We start from the raw sequence: 25,169 nt of genomic DNA, 5'->3' as shown, positions 1-25,169 counted from the left end.
TGGATGGTAATACCCTGAGCCTCACCTGTACTTCATTCACCCGGACAAGACCTCCAAAGTGCGCATCAGGAGGCATCAGGAACTTGGATGCCCTCTCTAGAGGCTCCAGGAGCTGAGGAACCCGGGTGAAAGCAGGCTGCAAAGGCAGCTGAAGAGGTCACAGTAGGGATGGGAGTCAGACTGGTCTTGAAAGCAGATCCAACATGCACTTAAACAATGCACAGACACATACTCCAACTGCATTGAGATCCTGAGTGTGAGAATAGTGTAATAGGATTCCAGCAAGAAAAAGCAAGTTAGTTTGCCAATCATGACTCAAGAAGAAACTGCTACTGTTAAAGATAGGAGATAGGAACTTGACAAAAAAATTATTTGAAAATTGTTAAAGTTATCTTAAAACAACTAATAGGGATATGCAAATATGTGGAATCACTAAGCATGAAATTCCCATAAATATTTTGATTAGGCAATAGTATTTCTCACTTTAAAGTCAGAAGTTTGAAACATGAAGCCTGGTGACTTTCTCTGTAAACATTTTTTCTGAGCTTCTGAAAGCAGACAAATGGAGACAAATGGAATTGTGCCTCTTTGCCACATCCTGTAAGTACCATGTCAGCAGCCTCATCAGAAACAGAAAGAATGGGAATGCGGCTCTGGGGCATTGAGGCAACCAGTGCCTATAGATTTCAACTTTTAAACTGAAACACATTTTCTATGATGACACAACTAGAAACACAGAAACAGATGTGCGAGATTTTGATGCTGTCATGAAAACATCATAATGCATAATGGATCCAAAACATGGGGGGGGGGGGGGATCTGAAATGCCCACACTGCATCAGACCACTACTCATTTATTGTGACTAAGCAGCAACACACGCATCACAATCACGTCCTGCAATGGCCAGCAGCACCATGCACTGACTTTCTGAGCAGGTTCACATAAACCACAAGCCAGCCTGCTTCAGCTGGCTGCAGAAAGTGATGCTGCCCAGTCAGAAGGGGGTTTTCACCAGATTCCTCTTGTCCCAAACACAGCCTGCCTGTACACACAGGGCAGAGCAGAAGGCATGCACAACTGTAAATTAATTCAGCGCTGGCAGAACTGGAAAGCAGCTAAAACAAGTTGGTTGCACTTCAGAAACTTTAGTTCTGAAAGTAAAGAGGCATCAGATTTAAAAACCAGGACATCTGCAGGACGTGGGTTTACAAGTCGTTTGCCTATTTAAGTTTTCGTAACAAAACCTGAGACTGAAAAAGTACTCAATAGATGCGTAAGAGAGTCCTGATAAGAGATGGGGTTATCACGTGAGCTGCCTTGCAGAAGTTTCCACAAACAACATGCACAGAGATATGATATGACGGATTTTCATGGGTTGAGCTCCCCATGTACGGTGTGTGACTGTCACGTCCAGGCGGCTCCCCAGCCAGGGATGGCTCCTGGCGGCACCTGCGAACCACTGAGCGAGGCCTGGGGCGCAGGGCAGTGCTCAGCCCACCCCACAGAGCTCCCGCTGTGCTGTGCTCGGACAAGGACGACGCCACCGATGACAAATCACGGGTGAAAACGTAGGAAAATGCCCCCCTCATGGAGGGGCCAAGACCCCCCTTCTTCCCGGCCGGGTACAGACCCACCGCAGGGCAAACAGGTGCCCCGCGGGCACGAGCCGGGGCAGCGGCAGCTCCTCGGCGCCTCGGGAACCGGCTCCCGACGGGCCCCGGCGCTCCACAGCAGGCTTCCCTCGTCCGGCTCCGCGGGACCGGCCCGCTCGGCCCGGCGGGCGGGGGAGGCCGGGGGAGGTGGGAGGAGACGTGGGAAGGACTTCGGTTGCCACTACAAATCTGGTGACAGACCCGCCGCCAGCGCATGGCGATGGGGAGGTGGGTGCGGGGCGGCCGCGGGGATGCGGGTGGTGGGCGAGTGCGGGGATGTTCGCGCCGCTGCCCCGCCACCGCCGCGCGGTTCCCCGCGGGCCCCCCTGCCCGCTGCGCTCCCCGGGCGGGCGGGGGCGGCCCGCGCGGCACTGACGTCGCGGAGGGGCCGCTCCGAGGCGGCGGCGGCTCGGGGTGCTCAAGATGGCGGCGGGTGAAGGGTGCGTGCGGGACCGGCGGGCGGGAGCGGCAGTGGCGCTGCCAGCCCGCCCGCGGCCGGTCTGCGGGGAGCAGGTGCCCGGCGGAGGGGAGCGTGGGGCGGGAGACACCGGCGCCTTTTCCCCGGGGAGGGACGGTAGCAGCGGCGCGGTGCCTGCGGTGGGGCACCTGAGGGAGGGGGCGCTCGTTTTCGCGGGGGCGAGCCGGGCACGGCACGGCGTGGGGTCGGGGGAGCGGGACCCTGCGGACCGGCCACCCCCGCCGGGCAACTGCGGTTCTGCCGACTTCCCGCCGCGCTCGGTATGTGGCGGGGAGCCCTTGCACGGGGCCCGCTCCCTCACACGTCCCTGAGGGGTAGGGAGGACGTCGAGGCGAGGGAGAGCGCGGGGAGGAGCGGAGGGCGGCGGTAAGCAGGGCCCGCTGCTGTCGGCTCCTGCGTGTCGTGGCCGGAGGCGAAGTCGCGCCATGTCACGGTGCGCCGGGAAGCGCCGGACCTTCTGCGGGAACGGCAGCGAGCCCTGGGCCACCCTCGCCGGAGTGTCTGTGCTTGCAGGGGCTGTCAGAACAGGGGCTGTCAGAGCAGTCAGAGATGCTCGTTTTTCTAAACGGGAAGAAATGTCAAGTGTAACTTCAGATCAGTAAGAAGTGCCTTGTTTTTCGTGCTTGTGTGAAAGTGCTTCGATCGGTATTGTTTGTTTATCGTGAAGTCTCCACTGCAGGAAAAGCGCGGTTATTTGCAGTAGTAGACATCGATTGTAAAGCTGTACCGCTGTCACTGGTGTCCTCGTGTAAATGACCACTTCTGAGCAGCACACTGCGATGTACAATCTTTAGCTGGTTTAAAAAAAAAAAAAAAAAAAAAAAAAAGAATAATGGCGATCTGCACGGCGTTAAAGAAGGGAGACCTCGGGGTTTCTTGTCAAAGGCTGTTCTGTTGGAAATCGGAAATAATTCAAAAAACATCTTTTTGAAGTGCTGCTTTGATTTCAAGTCTAGAATGTTAGGCCTGCAGGACTGTACTGCAGCTGGAAGTTATGCACATAAATGTGTCGTTAAATTATTTCCGTAAAGAAACCTCGTTTTAAAAAGCAATAAAGCAGGACATCTGCCTTCTAGTTAGTGTATTTATTATCTAAAACTTTGAGTTAAGTACCCATGATTCTTGTTTTCAGATATTCAACTGGTATTCTGAACCTGTTGAAAATCAGTTGGTAAATGGTCATCTGATTTAAAAGCCAGAATATAAATGGGGCACAGGAGCACACGTACGTGTATATATAATTGTAAAATTCTGTACTGTATTTCTGGTCTAATATTTGAGACTTCTCATTTATTTAGTCACAGGTAGTGACTAAAATAGATCCTTTTGTTTGTAGTTACGTTTTATAAATTTATCAGCTGTGAAATTACCCTTAAATTGTTAGAATATTGGGTAGGTTTTGTTGTGTTTTGTTTTTTTTTTTTTTTTTTTTTTTTTAAATGGATCAGAAATGAAGAAAACAATCAATTTTCATGACTTCTAAGTTGGTTTTGGCATCAAGTACTTTTTCAGCTCATGAGTTACCCAAAAATGTACATTTTGCCAGCTATTCTTGAGAGGAACAAAAGGAATGGGCATGTCAGGAAGGTTGAAATATGGTACAGTTAAAAAATCCTTTTCTATACATCTTTGTTTCTGGCTTGTGAAACTTTAGTGCCAGAAAAAACTTCTGTGTACCTCTCTGTTTCCAGACAACTTAGTGCTTTCAATAGCATTCTGTATGCTAGTAGTTGTTATTTTGCTTACTACTTCAGCTCAGGTCTGTGATAAGAACACAGAGGGGGGGCTTGATCTCTGAAGTGCTGCTCAACTGATTCAAAGTTTCTTTGTGTGTGTGCACAGAACTGAACCTCAGGAGGGAAGAATGCAGAAACTAGGGCTGAATAACTTCCTTTAGGGAATTCTAACATCGGAGCATTAGATTGTACTGTTTTATTCCAGCTGCAGTTTTCAGGTATGAGAATGAGTATATGCAGTATTTTTCTCATTTCTTCCACCATTATTTGTCATGTCACTCCTGTTTTTGCCCTGAGATCTTTTGCCAAGTTTTGGTTCTAAGGTACAGTTTTTAAGTGTTGTGGGTTGATGCAGTCTCACTACTTCAAACATTCCTGATGTCAGTGTGCTGCCTGGCGTTCATCTGACGTTTTCTTGGTCTCACTTTTGCACTCTAAGCTTTTCTGCAGTGTTTTCAGATATTGCTGTCCTTTTGACCAAACTGCATTTTGATTTCTTCACTTTTTTTCAAAGAAAGACTTATCCCATGCTGTTCCCTCCCCCCTCCCCCTTCCACCATCTCTTTTCTCCACACATCGACGTAGGTGGGAAAATGTCATGCTGGCTTGGTTGCTGTTGGGGGAGCTGGGGCTTTAGGTTTTTCCCTTCGAGGTGCTGATCTTGCGCTTTCGTAGAATTGTGCTACTTTTGCATGAAAAGCTTAAATGTGCAGTCCTGATTTACACAATGGCTGTCCACTGAGGACTGCTTCTGTCCTCAGTCCCAATATCTGCTTACACTGAGGCATGTAAGCAGTTTTAGTCTTGAGAATGTTTTTAAAAGTGTGAAAAAACCAATCTGATCATATAGTATTAAAAGGAAAGAAAAATAAGGCACAGGCTTTACACAGTGCCTTTTAACAAATGCAGAGTTGACCTGTCAGGTTCCTCTGACTGACAGCATTGCTGTGTATTTCAGCCCCGTGGGAAGGCAGGGTTTAGTGTTCTTTTCTGGGCTGCTGGAAAGGACTGTTACTAATACGTTATGCAGTAGAATCTATGTATGTTAGCCAACACAAAGATGAGTCTTGTCCCTTAAAATTCTCTATACCATATTTAATTGTTGCAGCACACTTTACATACATATTACTATCCTGAATTATATCAGTGTTGCAAAAGTTCCACTTCATTGTGGAAAAGAGGTTGTCAGACTAGAAGACACGAGATAATGCTGATTGTCTTATTTATAAAGACAATATAAAAATAAACTTACTGTGCACAACTATTTGTGAAAGAATCTAATTGGCAGCCTGCAGATTAAGATTGCCTTTTAGAGGGAATGAATGTTATGGTTGCAAGCAAGATGGAAAAAGTTATGCAAGCCATTACTTTTGTGATCTGTTGACCATAGCACACAAGAGATGTCGACCTCCCTTAATGCACTGTGGCTTGGTACTTGATCTGGGAGCTGCTGAATGGCTCCCCAGAGGTCATGGTGCCTGAAATTCTTTGGTGCAGTCAGTATGGACTGGAAACAACTCTTAGCAGGAATGAATGAGAGATTAATGTGGGCATGTAAAACTGTGTACAGTTTCTTAGATTCTCTGCAGCTGGTTCAAGCTTTTCTTCATTACAGCATAAATTCTATGTGACACATGCAATGCTGGGTGTGATTATGTGCTTAGGGAGGTATTACAGCTCTTATGTTGGTATCTGTATAGTAACATTTTAAAAGGCACTAGCCGTGGGTCAGCTAAACAAACCAAATTCATTTTTGGTTGAATTTTTTAATGACAGTTTTTATTTAAGTACCAGATGAAAATTAGAGCTTCTTTTCTGGCCATCTGCAACCTTCTACCTGTTTCCCTTCTTTAGTGGTGTAATGTCGTTGTACATTAGAATTTCCTTTATCTTACTTTATTCTCTTTATCTTTTTTCGCTTTATCTTATTTTACACTAAACATCTGTTCTGTATTGAATAACCTATTCTTGTGTGCTTCAGAACTGTAGAAATTGACAAATATTAGCATATTTAAAGCTAATGGCCGGAATATAGTTTTTTTGGTTCTGTCAAGAGTTGTGTAAATCACTCACTACTTTTGTAGTATGGCTTATTTACCTGTAAAGCATAGAATCCAGGACCTTGATACTGAACAGCTTAGGCCAGGTCCAGAGCAAGTATTTGTAATGGCAAGCTCATCTCACTTGGCATAGGTTGAATATTTGACAAAGCCTTGAACTCCTCAGGTGAATTAATTGTTTTATCTGGCAAGCACTGTACATATGGTGCTGTGTGCTCTTTGGCCCTTCTGGTCAGTCATATGGTGGGCACAAATGCCCGAGATCAAATGTAATCACTTCCTGATTCATCATAGCACCATTATAATTTATCTCTAGATGTTGTACATAAACAAAATTGTCTAAGAAAATGGTAAAAACAAGAATGAATTGCTGTCTCTTTAATTTTTTTGCTAATCGAGACTGTCTGTTTTGGGTAAATGCACCTTATAGGAGGAAGCAAAAACAGCAGTTGTGAACAAATAAATGCAACCATACAAACTTAATAAAGGATGTAAATCAGTGCTAGCTGGATTTTTAAATTATCTTTTGAAGACCTGGATTAGAAAGTTTTTATGAAGTTTGTGGTAACTGATGTAGATACCTCCTTGTATTTCTGTCTTAACAAATCAAGTTCTGCTTTGCCAAGTTACTCTTTCAGAGGTGTTAGGATGGCATGTTAAAATGTAGGTATTTAAGATAAATTATTATAGAAATGGTATAATGGGCTTGACTGAGCACAGAGGGGCAGTGAGTTAATTAAAGGTATGGATTAATTAAGGGTTTGAGTTGTATAAAGCCTCATTTGTCTGAACTGTTGGCACTGTGTAAATATAATAAATTTAAGTGAACTTTGCACTTCTGCATCTCTGTGCTTAGGGGTTGAATTAATAGGAGAATTTTGGAATCACAGAATGGTTTGAGTTGCAAGGGACCGTAAAGATCCTGTCGTCCCATCCCCTGCTGTGCGCAGAAACACGTCCAGTTAGACCCAGTTATTTAAAGTCCAATCCCACCTGGCCCTTAACAGTTCTAGGAGTGGGGGCATCTACAGCTTCTCTGAGCAGCCTTTCTCACTTTAGATTGTGTTTATATCCAAACTCTGTAACAGCATCTTTTAATGAATCAGTGCCCCTTAATTAAACCAAACCAGGCCTAAAGTGTAGCTAGTATGCTTCAGTCATGAGCCACGAAGCGCTGGGAATATAAACAGTGGTATACAGGCAATTTAGTATGAACATGGAGCTGCTGTTGCAGGTGTTGAGTGTGTTTGTGGCTCCACGTGACTGATTTCTTTCATGTGTTTGGTGGGACTCAGCTGGACGATGGTAGTGATCTTCATCTCAAAATGAATTTGGTACACTGACTTCTGTAAAAGGGATATAGTTGGGTATTTATGAACTATAACTTTTTTTTTTTTCTTTTTTTAGTTGCAGATTGAAATATCATGGGCAGAAAATAGTTTGGATTATGGGTTTTGCGAGCATATCTCTGCAGTTTCAGTTTTAACAATGGATAAGTGTAAACACGTAGGACGTCTGCGACTGGCCCAAGATCACTCCATTCTCAATCCTCAGAAATGGCATTGCATGGACTGCAATACTACGGAATCTGTGTGGGCGTGCCTCAGCTGCTCGCATGTGGCGTGTGGAAGATACATCGAAGAACATGCACTAAAGCACTTTCAGGAGAGCAGTCACCCAGTGGCATTGGAAGTAAATGAGCTGTACGTTTTCTGTTATCTCTGCGACGATTATGTTCTCAATGACAACGCAACCGGTGATTTAAAACTCTTGCGGAGTACATTAAGTGCAATCAAGAGTCAAAACTATGAGTGCACTACTCGAAGTGGGAGGACTTTGCGTTCTATGGGTACAAGCGATGATTCCTACCTTGCGCACGGTGGTGCCCAAGCCATGCTTCGGAATGAAGACAGGATGTTCACAGCTCTCTGGCACCGACGGCGTGCAGTCCTTGGCAAAGTATTCAGATTGTGGCTTGAGTTGACACCTACTGGAAAAAGGATTTTGGAAAAGGAAAGACGTCAAGAAGAAGCAGAGCTGAAAAGGGACAAAGCTAGGAAGAGAAGACAAGAACGAAAGCGTGAGTTGAAAGCAGAGATGGAAAAGATGCCTCCAAGAAAGAGCAGTCGTTTACAAAATCAGATTAGAATGTCCTTAAAACCAGAACCCTGCCCTCAAAAAACGTCACAGAACATGGAATTTTTGGCAGAGTTGAAAGAAGCATATACCTCAGAAGAGCTGAGATTGAAAAAAGTAAGTGACTCTCCAATTAAACGAAGGCCTACAGTGACTCCTGGAGTGACAGGACTGAGAAACCTGGGAAACACATGCTATATGAATTCTGTCCTGCAGGTATTAAGTCACTTACTTATTTTTCGAGAATGCTTTTTAAAGCTTGATCTCAACCAAACTCAGGAACTGCTGGCAGCAGCGACCAATGGTAAAACAAGATCTTCATCTAAACACCAGTCAATAGCTGCCTCAACATTACACATGAATGAAAACCAAGAGACAGTAAAGGGATCATATTCTGTGAGGCGGCCTAGTTTATCCTCTGGATTAAGTGGAGGAGCATCAAAAAGCATGGAACTTATTCAGCCCAGGGAGCCCAGTTCAAAGCATATTTCTCTCTGTCATGAGTTGCATACTCTGTTCCAGGTTATGTGGTCTGGCAAATGGGCACTGGTGTCTCCTTTTGCTATGCTTCATTCTGTGTGGAGACTAATTCCAGCCTTTAGAGGGTATGCCCAACAAGATGCTCAGGAATTTCTCTGTGAACTTTTGGATAAAGTACAGCAGGAACTGGAGACTACAGGGACCAGATACCCAGCTCTCATCCCTGCTTCTCAAAGAAAACTTATAAAGCAGGTTTTGAATGTGGTTAACAACATTTTTCATGGACAGCTGCTAAGTCAGGTATGTTTTATGATTACTTTTTTCAAGGTGTTTAATGATTTATAGTTCTAGATTTGCTCTAGTCAGTCAGGGATGGACATATCTCAAAGGTTTATACAGTTATAACTATTGAGGCTGGATGGTGAGGATATATTACACAGTTTTAGAAGAAATATTACAGTTTCAGTAGCCACTCTGTAGCCCTCCCACTACCAAAACCTAAGCCCTTCAAACCCAATACACCTTTTAATCATAAAAGTCTTAAATTTGTTATTTTGAAACGCTCCTTTCCACTTACTGAGAAATACTTGTATTTTCTGTTGAGCACTAACTCATTTGAAGGAGTGAAGAATTTACAATTTTAAGTATCTGGCTTATCACTATAGTGCTACTAGATAAAAGGTGTTAAGGAAGGTGTTAATCTTCAATGTAAGTAGAGACTGATTAGGTAATGGATGTCAAACAGGGTATTATTTCACTAAATAGCTTGAATTTGAGATTGGTTACCAGTGAGTAATTGCATGTAATGATTTTATGTACAGAAATACTAATACTTCTTTTCTCTTACAACACAAAGATACAGAAGGCTCTGTCAACACAGGAACAAAATTTGTGGGGTGGAGCCAGTGGTGGTTTTCTTTCTTTCTGCATGACTGCTTTTTTTTTTTTTTCTCCCCGCCCCTACTTTTCAGCTCCTTGTTAAGTATTTCACTGATATTACTCATATCCCGACGGTATGTGTGTAGAAATGTCTGAATACTGATTCAACAAACAAATGCTTGTTTCTGTTAAATTAATCTGAAAACTAACCACATTGAAGGAGGAACAGAAGTTGGTAAATTCTTGGCTCCTGGAATGGATCTGTAGTATACATGAATATGTTACTGAGGGAGTGTGGAAGCATTTGATGAATATTGTGTGTAAAGAAAAGGCTTATCACAAAAGTGTCTGTTTCTGGTATTCTGACTATTTGATTGATGGTTTAATGTTTTAATATGTAAAACTGGAAATTTAAGTGGTTTTTGACTAAGGTAGGATTGTTTACTGCTGCAATACATGTAAACTTCATAGGAAGGTAACAGGGTTGTTTGCAGCATAGGTCAGTCGTCAGTCATTTTAGGTTTTGTGAAACTACTGAAAACTGTTAGATCTATCAATAGAACTGGATCTACCAGCTACCTTCTGTCTGGCCCAGTGTATGGGTACTTCTGTGGCATACTTCCTTTCCTTGGGTAGTACATATCCCGTGTCTGTGTTGCACAACTGGAAGTATTTAGTATATTATGTCATTAAAGAGTTTTTTGTTTAAAAGTTCCATTCCTCTCCAAAATAGCAATTTTGTCAGCAAAATAAAGTAATTTTTTAGGAATACTGACGAGGTTTGCTTGCATTGTGAACCTCCTTACAGGATTCATTGCTTTGATGAGAATTTTCAAGAGTCTAAAGACACAGCATCATTTCAGTAATAACTGCTTTCACATATTTTTAGCTTTATGTGAAGAGGTATCCTGTGATTTCTGTTGCTACATACAGCTCTTATTGCAGCTGTTCCAAATGTGTGTGTAGGATACAGCCTTGATGGACTGAGGAATGCCTGAAGTGAGAGGAACAAGGAAAAGAGTATCTAGTAATTTCTCCCTGGCTCATTAGACAGTTCCCATGGACTGTTCAACACTTTACCTCTCCCAGTGTTCCCCTTCTCTTCTGCCACTTCTTTTTTAGTTTAATCTTCACTTGTGGTTTTGAATGTGATAAATATTATAAGGAAAAGGTAAGCCCTGAAGATTTCTTCCTTGTAAAATATATTCAAGTAATCTTAATGATTTAGTCCCTGGTGTTTGCACATGGAAAGATGAACTTTAAAAACTCTGTTGGGCAATTATTTTCCTTTCCTCAGTAAGATTCCTACATCATGATTTCACTAGGCATTTGTCAGAACTTTAATGAAGTTAACAAAAAAGGCAAGAAAACACTCATGCAGGGCTGAAAAAAAACCCCAAACTTCTTGCTATGTCATTGCGTCTTGGACTGTGTTAGCTCTTAAAAGCAAGGAGTGTATGTTTAGCCCTTACAGGCTTAGCTTTATCTACCTACAAGATAAAGTATATACTGTGATAAATATAGTAATAAAAATAAAGTAATGTGTAATACTGTGACAGTATTACAGTTTCTCTCTAGAAGATAGTTGGAGCCATTCCCAGCTGGCCTTATTAAAAATGAGACAGGATTTTAGTCTTAGCGTGTTGTTACATCTTGCTTCATTGAAAAAGGGGAATTGGGAAGCGTGTTTCTGTGTGCAGTTGCCTTCCATTTTAGAACCCCTAAAATGTTATCATACTTACTGCCCATATGTACAAAAATACAAGTTCAAGATACTTGATTCTGTGGGATACTCAAGTGCCATGAACTCAATCTCTCCGACCTTCAAGCCTCAGGAATACTATGAACTACTCTTGATAAAGTCTGCAGAGGATCCCTTACAGTGCTGATAAGCTGTGTATTTACTTCGGTATCACATTGCTTTCACATGTGCAGCTAAACTTTTCCCCCCTTCTAGTTCTAATTTAACTTAAGGGAAGTCATAATCTTGAGTTTGCCATCAGTCTGTTGCTATTGAAGTGCTGCCTGGTTCAGCACTAACTGAATTTAGGATGTAAGATTAAGAAAGCAGAGAACCGAGTGTTTGAGAATCTTACGCAGATTACTTTTTGATAACTAGGAAAAGTTTTGGGTAATGTCAAAACAATTTAATGTTTTATATGAGGTGTAGTTGGCTTTGGTTTGCTGTGTTCTCAACTGATTTAAAGGACATTTTCTTCATCTGCTTCTTGAAATATTTTACTATTTTATGGAGTACTAGACTAGGTAATGGGTAACTCCAAGAATAGCATAAGCAAATCTGTTTTTTTATTTTATATTTACTCTAATACCCATTTTAGGATTTCAGCTTTTTACTTGGCAGTACTATGAAACTGCAATACCCGGTACGTCTAAGAGAAGTAAAGATCTGCATTAGAGGTGCAAAACCCTTCCCCTCTGTTCTGTCTTTTCACATGCTAGTCTTCCCGAAGCAGTTATCTGGAGAACGTGGCTCATGCCTCTCAACCCCATTGGGACTCTGAGGAGACTTCAATATATCTGTTAAAATCCTCGTTGTTTTAAATCCCTCAGTGCTTGTAGTCTTATGGCAGGTACTTACTGTCTCCTGTCCTGAGTCCTTCAGTGGGAAAGGAGAAATTACTGTGCTGTGACCTCATGTGGCAGTGGTAAAGTGATCTTTATGCCACTCATGTGGCATTGGCTCACAGATCTTCAAAGTACTCTTCAAGAGCTTAAGTATGTTCGCTGTTGTCTCAAGTGTTTTTTGGCTTGTGTTTTTTTAAATGGTACCAGCTAAATAGCGCAGTGTGCAACAATTTTTTGAAGAATCTTTATTTCAACTTTGTCCATATTAAGCAAGGAAGGGGACAGGTGTCTTTTTAAAAATCAGAAATTGAAAGAGCAGATTTTATGGTGTGCCACATGTATTCAGAAATCATATGAGCAGAAATTCCCGTACCAAGGATAAAATCCACCTTGAGCTTCCTTCTCTGAGCTGAACAGTCCCAGCTCTCTCAGGCTTTCCTCATAGGTCAGATCTGTCCAAGGCCTTTCATCATCTTCCTGGCCCTTTGGTGGACTCAGTCCAGCATATCCATGTCTTCCTTTTTTCCAGGCACTGGGCCCAGCACTTCAGCTGTGTGGGGGCTGAGGAGAGAGCAGGGATCACGTGCTTGGATCTGCTGGTGATGCTCTACCAAATGCATCTCTGGAGGCTGCTGGCCTCCTTTGCAGTTACTGGCTCATGGACAGCTTGTCCCCCAGGTCATTCCCTTCCCCACAGCCTGTACTGGTGCCTGGGTGATTCCTGACCAGGAGCAGGATGTGGTATTACGTTTTGTAGAGCTGCATAAGGTTCCTCTTGTCCCATTTCCCAGCCCTGTCCCATTCCCACTGGGTGACAGTGTCCCCAGCCAGCCTACCAATCACTCCTCCTGCTTTGTGTCATCTGCAGACCTCTCAGAAAAATTTGCTCCGATATTTTTTATAGCAATGTGTGATAGCTTTTGATACCTCTAGTCATGCTTAAAACTTCCTAAGCAGTTTGATGGCTTCCTGATCATTCAAGGTGGAATCAGAGCAAAATGCTTCCCCCTGCTCCTGCTCAGCCCGACAGAGTAACAGCACGCAGTGATCAGAGAAACAAATATGCCAGGTCTCAAAGAATGAAGAAGGTTCTAACCAGGGTAGTAGATGAACTATTCTGAAAGCGTATTTCAGGACAGATTGTCTGAGAAAAGGGGAAATGTGATTTTTGAGTTGTTTGAAAGCCTTCAGTTTTGGGTAGTATGCTGTGAGTTAGGTTGGGGGAGAATGCTGAAGGTGATCTATGAACTGCTGCGTATTAAGTCTGCCACTGAATAGGCTTTTAGAAAGACGAGAACTTGAGGCAGGTAATGGGAGGGTTTGTACTTAAACCAGTTGATGTCATGTATACTGATTTCTGTATTTTGGTGTTAGTCTTTGGCTTTTATGTTTGGCCTGAACTGCAAAATGATTGTCAAGTTGTTTTCCAACTAGATAAAAGTAACATTTTGAATTAATCTATAAGAGGCCATTGAATCATTGAACACAGTTAGCTGTGGTTATGCTTTATGTTATTCCCCTAAATAGATAAAGATCACTTTGATTATGCTGTATGCTTATCACTGCAAAGTTCAGTTGGGTTTTTTTTATTCCGTCATGTGAATTCTGAACTGTAGCTGTATTTCAGAGATCCACTTTAAATTCAGTTACTTTCCTGTGCAAAAATTGAGTTACCAATCATTATATATAAATGTCTCATCTAGTGAAAGCACAAAAATGGGACTGGCTATTTTACTCTTCTTAAAAACAAACGAAAAATAGATTTGGAGCAGGGGTGGTTAAGAGTTTTCTTTCTTCCGTGCAAGTGCAGGGAACATAGGCAAAACAGTTGATGATAGAGTTGGCTTTTTCTGCAGCAATATGTTAACTATTTTCTTTGGCTGCATTTACACTGAATGCCATCCAGGGCAGTGGCTGTCCATCACATTATTGTGGCCACAATGATGCTTGTCTGAGTAGTCTCTGTACTTAGCTTGAATCAAGCAATTTGATCCACATCTTTTCAGTCTGGCCTTTGGCCCATGGTTGAATTGAGCTTTAACCAAACAATTGTATTTAGTACCCGTGTTTCAAGGCATGAGAGGGTTGTCAGGGCAGAACATAAGGTAGAGATTTCAGACTAGTTAAAACCTGTAATTTACTTTGCTCTAATGTGAACTTCTTGTTTGCCTTCCTGTAAATGACTGCATTAAAGCTTCTTATAATACCAATTCTGAATTATAATGGGAATTCTGAATTATTATATGAAATAAAACTCTGAATTTATAAATTATAATCATAAAGATAGACATCACTAATGAAATTGCTAGGGTAGACTCCCTTCCCTATTATTGTTGTGCATACTTACACTATACAAAGTTATACTGGACAAATTAATAAAGTTTTTGCTCTTTGAGTTCATGTTTGGAGTTCTTTTTGTTTTGTGTTTTATAAAATCTCATCTCACTCAACCAACTTTTGAACAGTTTTTACAATATTTGCCCCTCTCATGGAGAAAGAAAATCTGGGTTGCACTGTGTGAATGATAATGGAGTGTGAGATAAAGGAGTCCCTCTTAGGACAGAAAGAGCAGTGATGGGAATGTCGTGAAGCCAGTGCCAATGGACAGGCCAGTGTAGATGGATTCCACAGAAGGCTGGGAATCCTCCTGCTCTTTGAGTAATCCAGTTGGTAAGCGCAGGCCTGGCTAAGGAAGCGACTTCCACCCTTGCTGCAGCCATGCTTGGCTGTCCTTTCCCACCATGTCCAGGAGCAGTGAGCGCACAGGGGCTGATGGGGTTGGGCGCACTTGTCCAGGTGTGTCGGGTTGCCGGGCTGTTGGCAACTACTTAAATCCCAGTTTAATTCTGCTACAGTGGGGACTGGCTTGGATTTGAGGAAATAAGTGCAGCTGTATATCAGTATATCAGGGTTTTGTCCCCACGAATCAGTTTTGCTCACAGTTGCATGATGAGATAAGAAGCAGATTTATTGCATCTGTTTGTCTTCTTCAGGTTTTTTGACTGGCAAAACTGGAAGCTGGGTCTGTTATTTATTTCTTTTTCTCTGGAATAGTACTCATTAGCTAGTTGGGAAATAAGATCTTGATCTAGATTATTAATATAATACGCTAAATTTTAAACCTCAGATTGTGTTAAAATTATTTGTAGTGAGGTCATGTGTGTTCTACATCCTGAGTTCCTTAATCTTAAGTGCGCATTCATGCGCAACAAATTCTGAAGTAACTCATCAATTAAATCAACTTTTGGCCCAACAAAGTTACCCATTTGTACAGCAGAAATTTATTAGTCATTCTGGGTTTAAGCTGGAGTGTGGTTGAACTGTGGCCAAACATACCGTGTTGTCTCCCATGTCTAGATTTCAGCTCTGAATTACTAATAATTTATCTTTGAAATGTTGCCAGATGTTAGCACTTACAAAAGACGCTCCTGACAGTGTAAATTAAAACAGAAGAATCTCCTCTTTTCTGCCGTGTAAGTTTGAAGTTTTGTTTTCTAAGAACAAGGCAGTGGCATTTTCATCTTACAACAGTTAACAGCTTTTCTAACTGCGCTGCTAAATGTTCATGCTGGGACACAAATCCACACGTGCACTAGGTGGCTAATGCAGAGATGGAGTATAAGCTGTTGCAGCTACTGAGTGCAGTTACAAGAACATCTAGGAGGAAGATACCATGAGGTGACAGATAGGTCCTTGTATAAATGAAGTAAGAAAGCAGGGTGAATAATTACCTAACAGCAAACCTTCAGAGGAAAACAGGGGAGCATCTGAACACAACTATGTGTACTTTCACACTTGTGTAGGCTTACTAACCAAACTGAAGGGGACTACACTGAATTTATGTAGAACAGCAGCAGCATAAAGGGGTCTCTGTGAAATAAAAATCTTTGGATGTCACATGAATTTTCATTCCTTTATTACTATGTCTTTGTGTTAGTTGTTCCAAACAACTTGTGGTATTTTCCTAAATAGGAAGCATGTAACACCTAATGTGTCGTTTTTCCAGCTTGGAAGAGCTACTGCTTTTAACTTTACTTTCTTAAATATTGATTGTTATAGTAAATTATTGTCTCCTGCTGTAGTATTTGCATTTTCCAGGTTGACTCACTTCACTTCTTTACATTTTATTTATGTTGTCTTACTGCTTGTCCTTTCCCTAGTGTGACGATGGATCCACTTACTGAAAGAAGAAATAAATTATTTTTACCTGTTAATTTTTCTTTGAAGAAGTGTGCTTCCTAATCCAGGCTTCCCTGGAAGACTTACAAAGTAAGAAGGATATGACTTTAAAATCCCCAGCTGTTCCTTTTTTTTGTTTTGTTTTGGTTTTTTTTTCTTTTTTTTTCTTTTTTTTCTTTTTTTTTTTTTTTTTTTTTGTGTGTGTGTGTGTTTAATTTATTTTTATTTATTTTAAAATTAACTTATATTATAATTTCTCATGTAAATTTTCCTTTTGGAGAAAAGACTCCTGAGACTTCACCAGCTGCTTTCTTTTGGACAGTCCCAGACAGAACGTTTTGACACTGTTTCTGTTTCTCAGTAAAACATAAGAACACTTGTTTGTGATAACAGTTTTGGACATGCTGCTTCAGAGAAAAGGAATTAGGTGTGTCATCTCTGTTGTTAAAACATTTTGTCTTGTCTTTGGTTACCCTTGGTTATCTCAAGGAAAAAGAATCTCTTTTTAGAGCTATGTTATGGTACGTGTTTAGCAACGTACATTTTTAAGTGTAAGCAGCTGGTGAATATCTTTTTTGCAGGTTACATGTCTTGCCTGTGACAATAAATCAAATACCATAGAACCTTTCTGGGACCTGTCCCTGGAGTTTCCTGAGAGGTATCACAGCAATGGCAAGGAGATGTCATCTCAGTATCCATGTCTGCTGACAGAAATGCTGGCCAAGTTTACAGAAACTGAAGCTTTGGAAGGAAAGATATATGCATGTGATCAGTGCAACAGTGAGTAAAGGCAGTATGTACTCATGCATACGTTCTCTGTGTAAAATATAAACTGACAGTGCAAGTATAGAAGTCTTAAAAGTATACTGCAAACAAAGACTTTCTTACGTCCCGGTGTGGTCACTTGGCAGCTGTTAATTGCCCCCCAGAAGTTTAAATTGTTCAAAAGATGTTTTGAAGTGTGATGCTTCATTTAGATACAGTCTCATGACATACTGATGGGGTTTCCAGTACTCCCAGCTGAAGAAGCCATCACCTTTTCAAATTAAGGTGACTAATGTAAGTGACCACAAGTATTTTTCACTTGCATCATAAAATAATCCTTGCAAAATGGCTCTCAGAGTGTATCCTTTTTAAGGGGGATGTACCACAGATATTTAAGTCCGCACTCTTAAGTCTGTGGATAAAGTTTAGACTGAAATACAAGGCTGTTACCAAGATTTGTATTGTGTAACTGTGTGTTTGACCTCAGCAAAACGAAGGAAGTTTTCTTCTAAACCAGTTATACTCACAGAAGCTCAGAAGCAGCTTATGGTGTGTCGACTACCTCAGGTTCTCAGATTGCACCTTAAACGGTTTAGGTAAGTAGTACCACAACAAGAAGTGTTGCAAACTGACAGATTCAGTCTTGCTCTACCATTGTTTAGGATCAATGTTATTCAGCATCAGTTTCATTTCCCTTTACTACTATAGTGAAGAAGAGTTACTGGAAACTTCTTTTTCTTGTTCACTTGAAACATTAGTAAGATATCAGTAGGGAATTAACTTTCTGGATTTCAGATACTTGCAACTTTAGTACCAAAATTATTTTATCCTTGTTTTTGGTCAAAATCTACTAACCTTGCTCTGAACTCTATTGGTAAAAATTAATCTTGTGATATCTTGAGGTAGAGTAGGATGCTCATAATCACTAATGCACAAACCTGGACAGTATTCAGTGGAAGTCTCAGATAACCTTCCTGTGTCTAAATACACAAATACATTTAGCCTCAGAGTAGGGAAGCTAACACTGTGTCTCTCTGAACTGGTAGCCCAACATCAGTACCATCTCTCTCTTGTACAAAGAAAACTGAAAATTAGATAGAATAAATGAGAAATACCAAAGAGGTATAACAGGTGGGAAATACTTCCTACTTACCAGTGCACAGATCTTAAGATGGATGTTTCAGAAGATGAGAACAGTAGGTACCATAGACACATTTAAAAAGCCTTGAAATAAAAAATTGAAACAGGAAGCCTAGGAAAAAAAACCCTAGCATTTATTTGCTGCACAGAATAATAGTGAAAATTTTATGTTACGTTCAAACATAATTCAGAATGCTGTGCTCTTTCTTTAAAAAAAAAGGTAAGTTTTCATTTAACTTTCCAGGTGGTCAGGACGCAATCACCGTGAGAAGATTGGTGTACATGTTAGTTTTGATCAAATGCTAAACATGGAGCCTTATTGCTGCAGGGAATCCCTCAAGTCTCTCCTGCCTGACTGCTTCATATACGACTTGTCTGCTGTGGTAATGCATCATGGGAAAGGATTTGGCTCAGGGCACTACACTGCCTACTGCTACAATTCTGAAGGAGGTAGGAACCAGCTGGGAAATGAGCAGTGAGGGAGATAGGGGTGTTCCTAATTCTAAACTGATACAATGACTGTCTTTTCTCAAAAGCAAAAGGGAATCAATTGTAGCTGATCTGCCTGGAATGAGAAGTGCAGCTCTATAGATCAACAGTTCAGTCTTTGTATTAGTACAAAACAGCAGATAAACAGTCCATATGCTGTTCCAGCTATAAACTCCTCTAAAGCTGAGGAATCTAAGCTGGGCTTCTGAAACACTGAGGCAAATAAACCAGATCAACTGAAACAGTTTACTGTTTGTACACAACTCATTAAATGGGACCAAACACTAATTAATTACTAGATATGATGCAATTACTTAAAATCAGTGTCCTGATGACATTTTTTTCTGATATATTTCCTTATTGTAGGATTTTGGGTACACTGCAATGATTCAAAACTCAACACGTGCACTATGGAAGAAGTATGCAAAGCTCAAGCCTACATTTTGTTTTACAGCCAACGACTTACTCAGGCAAATGGACGTGGTAGAGTCCCCTGTCCTAGCACAGCTGAAAGTCAGCAGCTCACAGAATTAGCTGGCTGTTCCATGGATAACAGTAGCAGCTAATCCAAAGCCAGTTAACTGTGTGTATGGTAAAAGTTTAAGTTGTCATAACTATGTATTTTTAAAAGGAAGTATAGTGTTGTACTTTTTCAATGTTTATATAGTTTTGTATTAGTTTAAGTACTCTTTACAATGGTTAGCAGAAGTTTTTATTGACAATAAGTAACTTTCTAAGTACCTAGAATTTCAATACAGCTATTTTTTTAAGGAAGAGATTGCTATGTGCATTTAACTTTTACCTCAGGCTATTTTTTTTAAGCTGGTTTTGTATTTTGATAATATTTTTGAATCGGTTTAGAAGATTTACTTCAATGGGCAACCAATATTTTTCTGATTAATTTTCTGTATATGCTTGTGTACATTTTATAGTATAGTTCTAATGATACCATGATTCTTACTGTCTTGTAGGAATTGCTACTAGGTCTTAGAATATTGACATTCACCAGCAAGGAATGTTAAAACATGTCAGTCAGTAACTGATTTTTTTGTAGGCAACTTTCTGTGAAATTATTTTGCAAGCTTGAATGGCTATACTAAAGATACACTGATAGACTTTCTTAAAATCTGAACTTGAGGAAGTAGAGCATTAAGTTATTTTCATGTAAGAATTGTAAGAGGAGTGTTTAATAACACAAGAATGTATCTTTACCAAGACCAGCGTGTTTCAGCCTTAACAAACCTGACAACTTAAAATTCAAGTGCCAAATTCAAAGTAATTTAACAAGGGGCTTTTATGGTCCAAAAATTCTTAACGTTTTCTTAAACAAACAAGTAAAAAACTCAGTAACCCCCCAACAATAAAACCACACTCACCTCATTGTCGTTGCTACAAGAACATTAGCATCCCTTTTCTTGAATTGGACCAGCTTACTTTAAGCTGTAGCAAGCATTGTCTTGTCTCACTCATCCCTGAACAAACAGCTGAGGGAAAGAAGCTGCAATGTTTGCATGAAAGTATTCTCAGTCTGGTTTCATTACCCATAACTGCTGTACCTTATACTACATGGTCTTACCACTAGCATTAACAGAACTGCAGTGAGGAGAATTTAACAAGCAGGAATTATCAATCCTCCACATACAGTAGTTAATGCCAATTAAATTGTAATTGTGAAGTTAGTTATTTTGTGTAAGTCCTATGCAAATTGTTACCTCATCTTCTGCAAAGTTTATACCTCAATAAAATGCCTTGATATGGACAGAAAAGCATGTGTGTACTGGAATCAATTCCTACATTTTCATTACATTTTTAAAAATTTATTTTTAGGTTTTTCTAACAGGGGTTAAGGTGTTATCTGTACAACTGCTTTGGCTATTTGTCAGTGATTTAACAGCTGGTTTTATTAATGACTTTTGCTATAATTTCTGTTTCTGAAAGATGCCATATTATAGCAAGGATATAGCCTCAGATCTCAAACTTCTCGGTCTTGTGCTCATCCTAATTAAGTGTGCAAAACAGTTCATGTGTTGGCTTGGGGAATTTTTTTGGTTTCTTTGCATGGTGGGTCTTTTCTTTTCTTCTTTTCTTTTCTTTTCTTTTCTTTTCTTTTCTTTTCTTTTCTTTTCTTTTCTTTTCTTTTCTTTTCTTTTCTTTGCCAAAAGCCATGTGCTGAAGTTAGTGATCTGAGAAATGTACTTGTTATGGCTGTTCAGTCTTTCAAATATTTTCTCTGCTGTCCTTGCTGGTGAGGAAATTAATGTAATTTGAACACTTTTTTCCTACTTACAGATAGTTCAGAACACCTTTCAGGCTTCTGATACTTTTTCTTCCTCCAAGCACATATCTTCGGACATCAATAGGGATTGTTAGAGAGTCAAGTATTAATGGAAGATTCTGTCTTTGGATGCGTTGAGAGCAACTTGGATGTGAGAGTTCATAAGTCTCAATCAATATTATTAAGCACATACTCAAGTCCCTTAGAAGGAATCTTACCATGTCATCTTTACTAGAAAGTGCCTAGGCTCTGCTTCCAGCTATTCCCCTGCTTCGCAGCAAAGATTGCTAAGTCTCAAGGCTTTCTCTGAAAGACATCATTACCTCTGCAAAAGCAAATCCAGCTTTCTTCCCATTGCTGCTCTTGGGCAGAACAAGAGAAGGGGAGGAGAAAGAGTTCTAGTCCTACTAATCAAGGCAGTGGGGAGGGTAGAGATGATTAGTGCAGTCCACCACAAGGGTGAGCTGATTTTTCTGGTGCTCTCCTCCACAGCTTCTGCTTCAGTTCTTAATACTTAACTAGTTCAGGTAGTAGCTCTGCACCCTTTAAGCAGATTAGGGCTGTTGGCCTCCATTTCCATGGCTCATGGACAGCTTCTACCCCAGGTCCTTCTCTGGGCCGCTGCTCCCCCCTTAGCCTGTGATTCCCACCCAGGAGCAGGCGTGGTGATTCCCTTTGTAGCTGCATTGAGGTTCCACTTGTCTCATTTCCTGGGCCTGTCCTGCTCCCATTGTGTGGCAGTGCCCCCAGCTGGCCTCCCAGCCGCTCTTCCTGTTTTGTGTCATCTGGAAACTTGCTGAGAGGTCATAGGGATGCAGCACACAGGCCAAAGTAGCCTCCCCTTAAATTGAAACATAGTAACAGTTTCCAGCCCAAGGTGGTGATTGCATTGTGCATCCTAACAGCACATGCCTTCACTTTTCTCTAGTATTAGAGGAAGCTTCTATAGAGCTCTCTCCCATTTAAGGGATTCAGAGATTTAGCCTTAACTGAAAGAAAAAACAAAAATGTCGTTTCAAAAACTGGGGGCACAGGCACTTCCAAAACAACTATGGAAAAAACTTACTTTCTCTGAACTGCTGACTGTTGCATCGTATGGCAACAGTGAGCATCGTGTCCAGGGATGTTAGAACCTCCAGCAGGGTCAACAGACAAGTCTTTGTGGTGGTGCTCGAGAATCCATTTATTCCCCCCCCAACTCCCTGCCGGGAGGGGGGGGGGGGGGGGTGGTGAAAACGAAGAGAAGACGAAGAGAGGGTGAAGACAGTGAGAAGGGGCAGGGTCGTGGGTTTTATAGGGTATTCTAGGGGAGGAGTCTTAGGGTTTAGGTTAAGGGAGGAAATCAGATTTCAGCCTCCTCAAAACAGGACTCCACGACGAGTAGCCTACACAGCTTTTGGTTTTTTTCCTAGAGCCCTGTACCTTTGTAAAACAAGGGGAGATGTAATCATCAGCAGAAATGCAAATCATAAATTATTATGACTTTGAGTTAAAGAGTTAGGTGCCTGTCATGGCAAAAACACAAGTCAGAAATGATAAAAGAGCCACAGCAGAGTTGTCTGGTTTTCCTTTTACTTTAAAAATACTGAAACATTCAAAATAATAATAAAAAAAAGCCTCTTGAATCTGTGTAGAAAAAAAGTAAGTCTTAAAAAATAACCTGCTTCAAAGCATGCCATGCTTTTCTCAAGCTACACAGTCTTTATTTCTAAACACACCTTCGTGAAGGTGTTTGGACTGAGGAAAATACACTGCCCACCTCCCATTCTGGACAGCTGACTGGACAGTTCCACAGAAGGCTGAGTACCAACAGTGCATGATCCTGGGAAATTAGTAACAGTGAAACACCTTACCCTCTTTTTTTTTTTTTTTTTTTTTTTTTTTTTTTTTTTTTTTTTTTTTTTTTTTCTGAAGAAAGAGGATTTGGCAAAATTCCTATCTCCAATTATGTTTACACATCCCATCATTAAGCTTCCATACCATCTTACTGTGGTTTTGTACTGTTCTGAAATAAAAGTGGTATTTTGAAACACTGAAGTGAACACGACACAGCCACGTAGGAAGACGCAGTGGCAGTTTTCTTGCTAGAACAGGAACTCCACTTGCCTCCCCACATGCCCCACCCATTTCAGCCTCTTCTTTGAAATGTTGCAGTTATACTCACCCAGCTGTGTTTGTTATACCCACCAGCCCTGTCTTATCCACATCTAAGAGAAGCATGGTAGTCGAGTCTAAAATTAGGAAAATCTTAGGCCATGCCTTCATCAAAAGGATACAGCACTCAGGGTGAAGCTGTACATGCCCTAAACGGTGTGTCCCACAAGGTCTGTGTGAAAGAAAAACCCTGCCAAATAGCTTCTGAACTCTGTCTCCTAATAATTTCTACAAAAACTAGTGTCGTTTCTGGTCCTGCACGTAAAAGAAACATGACCCCATCTTGTGGGTATTTGAAAACAGACTTCAACAACTGGCTCAAAAGTCTTTTGGTAAACCTTTATCAAGTGGCAAGAGAGCATGGTTCACTTACCAGACAACACAGCCAGGACTTTCACCACCTACAGCAACAGGAAAAGGCAGCCTTGAAGAACACGAAAGCACTAGGAAATTAATTTATTTTAAGGAGACAGAAATAGGGTTTGCCTTTTATATTGCTGGGCAGGAGGACGCAGGAGGGCCAGCAGCACAGGACACTTGTATTCAGATACACCCAGTTAAATTTATGGTCAATGGTCATGACACTCTGCAAGTATTTTTCTGAGTCATTTCCACTGCAACTTGTTATACGTGATTATCAGCCTCCACCTGTGAACTAACAGCCAGCAAGTTAAAAAGTTGAGGCCATAGTCCAAACTAGGTCTGCTAGTCTGCATCTATTATATTCAAGTCAAAAAAGAAAGGGGGGTGGGAACACGTAATTGATCTATCAAACCAAATGGTTTTAAAGTAACCATCAATGAAGTTAAGAAAGCCTTAAGATGTAAAAACAACACCTACTCACACAGAGCTACTACTACTAAACAGGCACCTTCTAGAGACAAAAGTCTGGACATTGCTGATAAGCAGGAAAGAACTGAAACAGATTTGCCTTGCTTGTTTCTAGCAGACTTTGTACAAAAATAGGTGAGCTGGAAGCCAGCCAGGCTACAAGAACCTGCTCGTATCCCGTCAAGTAGTGCAGAAGGGTATGGTCTTGTTAGCATAAATGAAAAGCGCAGCAATATACTCAGCAACCCCACTCACCAGAGATCCTTTCAAGTGCCAGCTCTCACTCTGCAATGCACAACCGATGCAGCTACTGTACTCACATAACCACACAGCTGCATAAATTAAAACTCATTGCTGAGATGCCAAGATTCCCAAACAGCAACACTAGAAATACACATTTCGGTATCCCATTTCATCAATTTCCGCAAGTTTAAACAGTACTGAGTTTAAACAATACTTGTAATTTGGGAAAAAAAACCCGAAAACGGCACCAGTGTCTATTATGCAGCTTTTACGCAAAGACGGAAGAGAAAAAAACTGGTATTTCTAACTCGGAACTCTTCTATAGAGACAGGCTGTGACTGTAAAGGAGCAGGTGAAGTGTCTGTTTCCTAAGCACTTATGTTTAAGGCACTTCTACTGACATGTTAACAGAGCTGTAATTTTTATCACCAGTAACTACTGAACATTTTAATATGCAAGTAATGAGGTAAAGATACAGCATTTGAAGACATATTGCATATAGGCCTGCAGAGCCATAGGTTTTAGTTTACCTTTACAAATGAGATTCAAGTCAGATTTCACTGCAGCAGGAAGAGAGATAATGACTTTTTATGTCAAGAAAACATCAAATGCTCCAGATTATTTTGCCTGCATGAAGTAACTTTTAACACTCAAAAATAGTTTTCCTTGTCCCCGACCACTTGTGCAATCAAATGTGAACTTTAAAAAGACAGAAAATGGCATGAAATTTGATTCTGTGCAAGAGGACATGCCAATGGCAAAGATTATGTAGGCACATAGACTAAAATTGAATTGACTTCAGCCTGAAGCTGCATGTTGATGCCACCAGCAGCAGAGACATGTTCTAATAGGGTTAGCTGAAGTCTACACTAAAGACTGGCACATTCAAAACCTTTACCACACACCTTTACTGTAGTTGTCACATTTTGTCCTGTAAAGTGTTGATGATTTCTTGCCCTGTATCCCAGCACTAACAAGACTATTTAAAGAAGCATGAAAAGCCGAGTTTCATATGAAGGGTAAGACAAGGTACCATTTCAAGACAAGAAATGGCAAATCGAGTTTGTAAAATATTTAATAGAGCA

The 25,169-nt window shown here is 41.0% G+C and overlaps 1 protein-coding gene across 4 annotated transcripts; it reads left to right on the top strand.

Moving 5' to 3' along the window:
- Positions 1 to 1,445: 1,445 nt before the first annotated feature.
- USP44 (ubiquitin specific peptidase 44) lies at positions 1,446 to 20,347 on the top strand. Of its 4 annotated transcripts, none has more exons than XM_040061765.2 (6): positions 1,446 to 1,569; positions 7,335 to 8,843; positions 16,769 to 16,967; positions 17,440 to 17,548; positions 18,337 to 18,542; positions 18,948 to 20,347. In XM_040061765.2, exons 2-6 carry the CDS (start codon positions 7,416 to 7,418, stop codon positions 19,145 to 19,147), a joined length of 2,142 nt encoding a protein of 713 aa, XP_039917699.1. In that variant the 5' UTR covers positions 1,446 to 1,569; positions 7,335 to 7,415; the 3' UTR covers positions 19,148 to 20,347. The 4 variants fall into 4 exon arrangements, with proteins under 4 accessions (XP_039917699.1, XP_039917696.1, XP_039917698.1 ...); XM_040061762.2 differs by lacking the exon at positions 1,446 to 1,569 and adding an exon at positions 1,826 to 1,881; XM_040061764.2 differs by lacking the exon at positions 1,446 to 1,569 and adding an exon at positions 2,080 to 2,166.
- Positions 20,348 to 25,169: the final 4,822 nt, after the last annotated feature.

Source organism: Hirundo rustica, chromosome 4 (assembly GCF_015227805.2).
Source record: "Hirundo rustica isolate bHirRus1 chromosome 4, bHirRus1.pri.v3, whole genome shotgun sequence".
NCBI lineage: Eukaryota > Metazoa > Chordata > Aves > Passeriformes > Hirundinidae > Hirundo > Hirundo rustica.
This window is presented reverse-complemented; position numbering and strand designations above follow the sequence as displayed.

What these genes read in the sequence shown, in the direction of transcription:
- USP44 (XM_040061765.2), top strand. Translation starts at nt 7,416, where the DNA reads ATGGATAAGTGTAAACACGTAGGACGTCTGCGACTGGCCCAAGATCAC. An exon ending in ATGGACAGCTGCTAAGTCAG is followed by an intron (nt 8,844 to 16,768) that starts GTATGTTTTATG and finishes TCTTTTTTGCAG; the next exon opens with GTTACATGTCTTGCCTGTGA. An exon ending in TGCATGTGATCAGTGCAACA is followed by an intron (nt 16,968 to 17,439) that starts GTGAGTAAAGGC and finishes GTTTGACCTCAG; the next exon opens with CAAAACGAAGGAAGTTTTCT.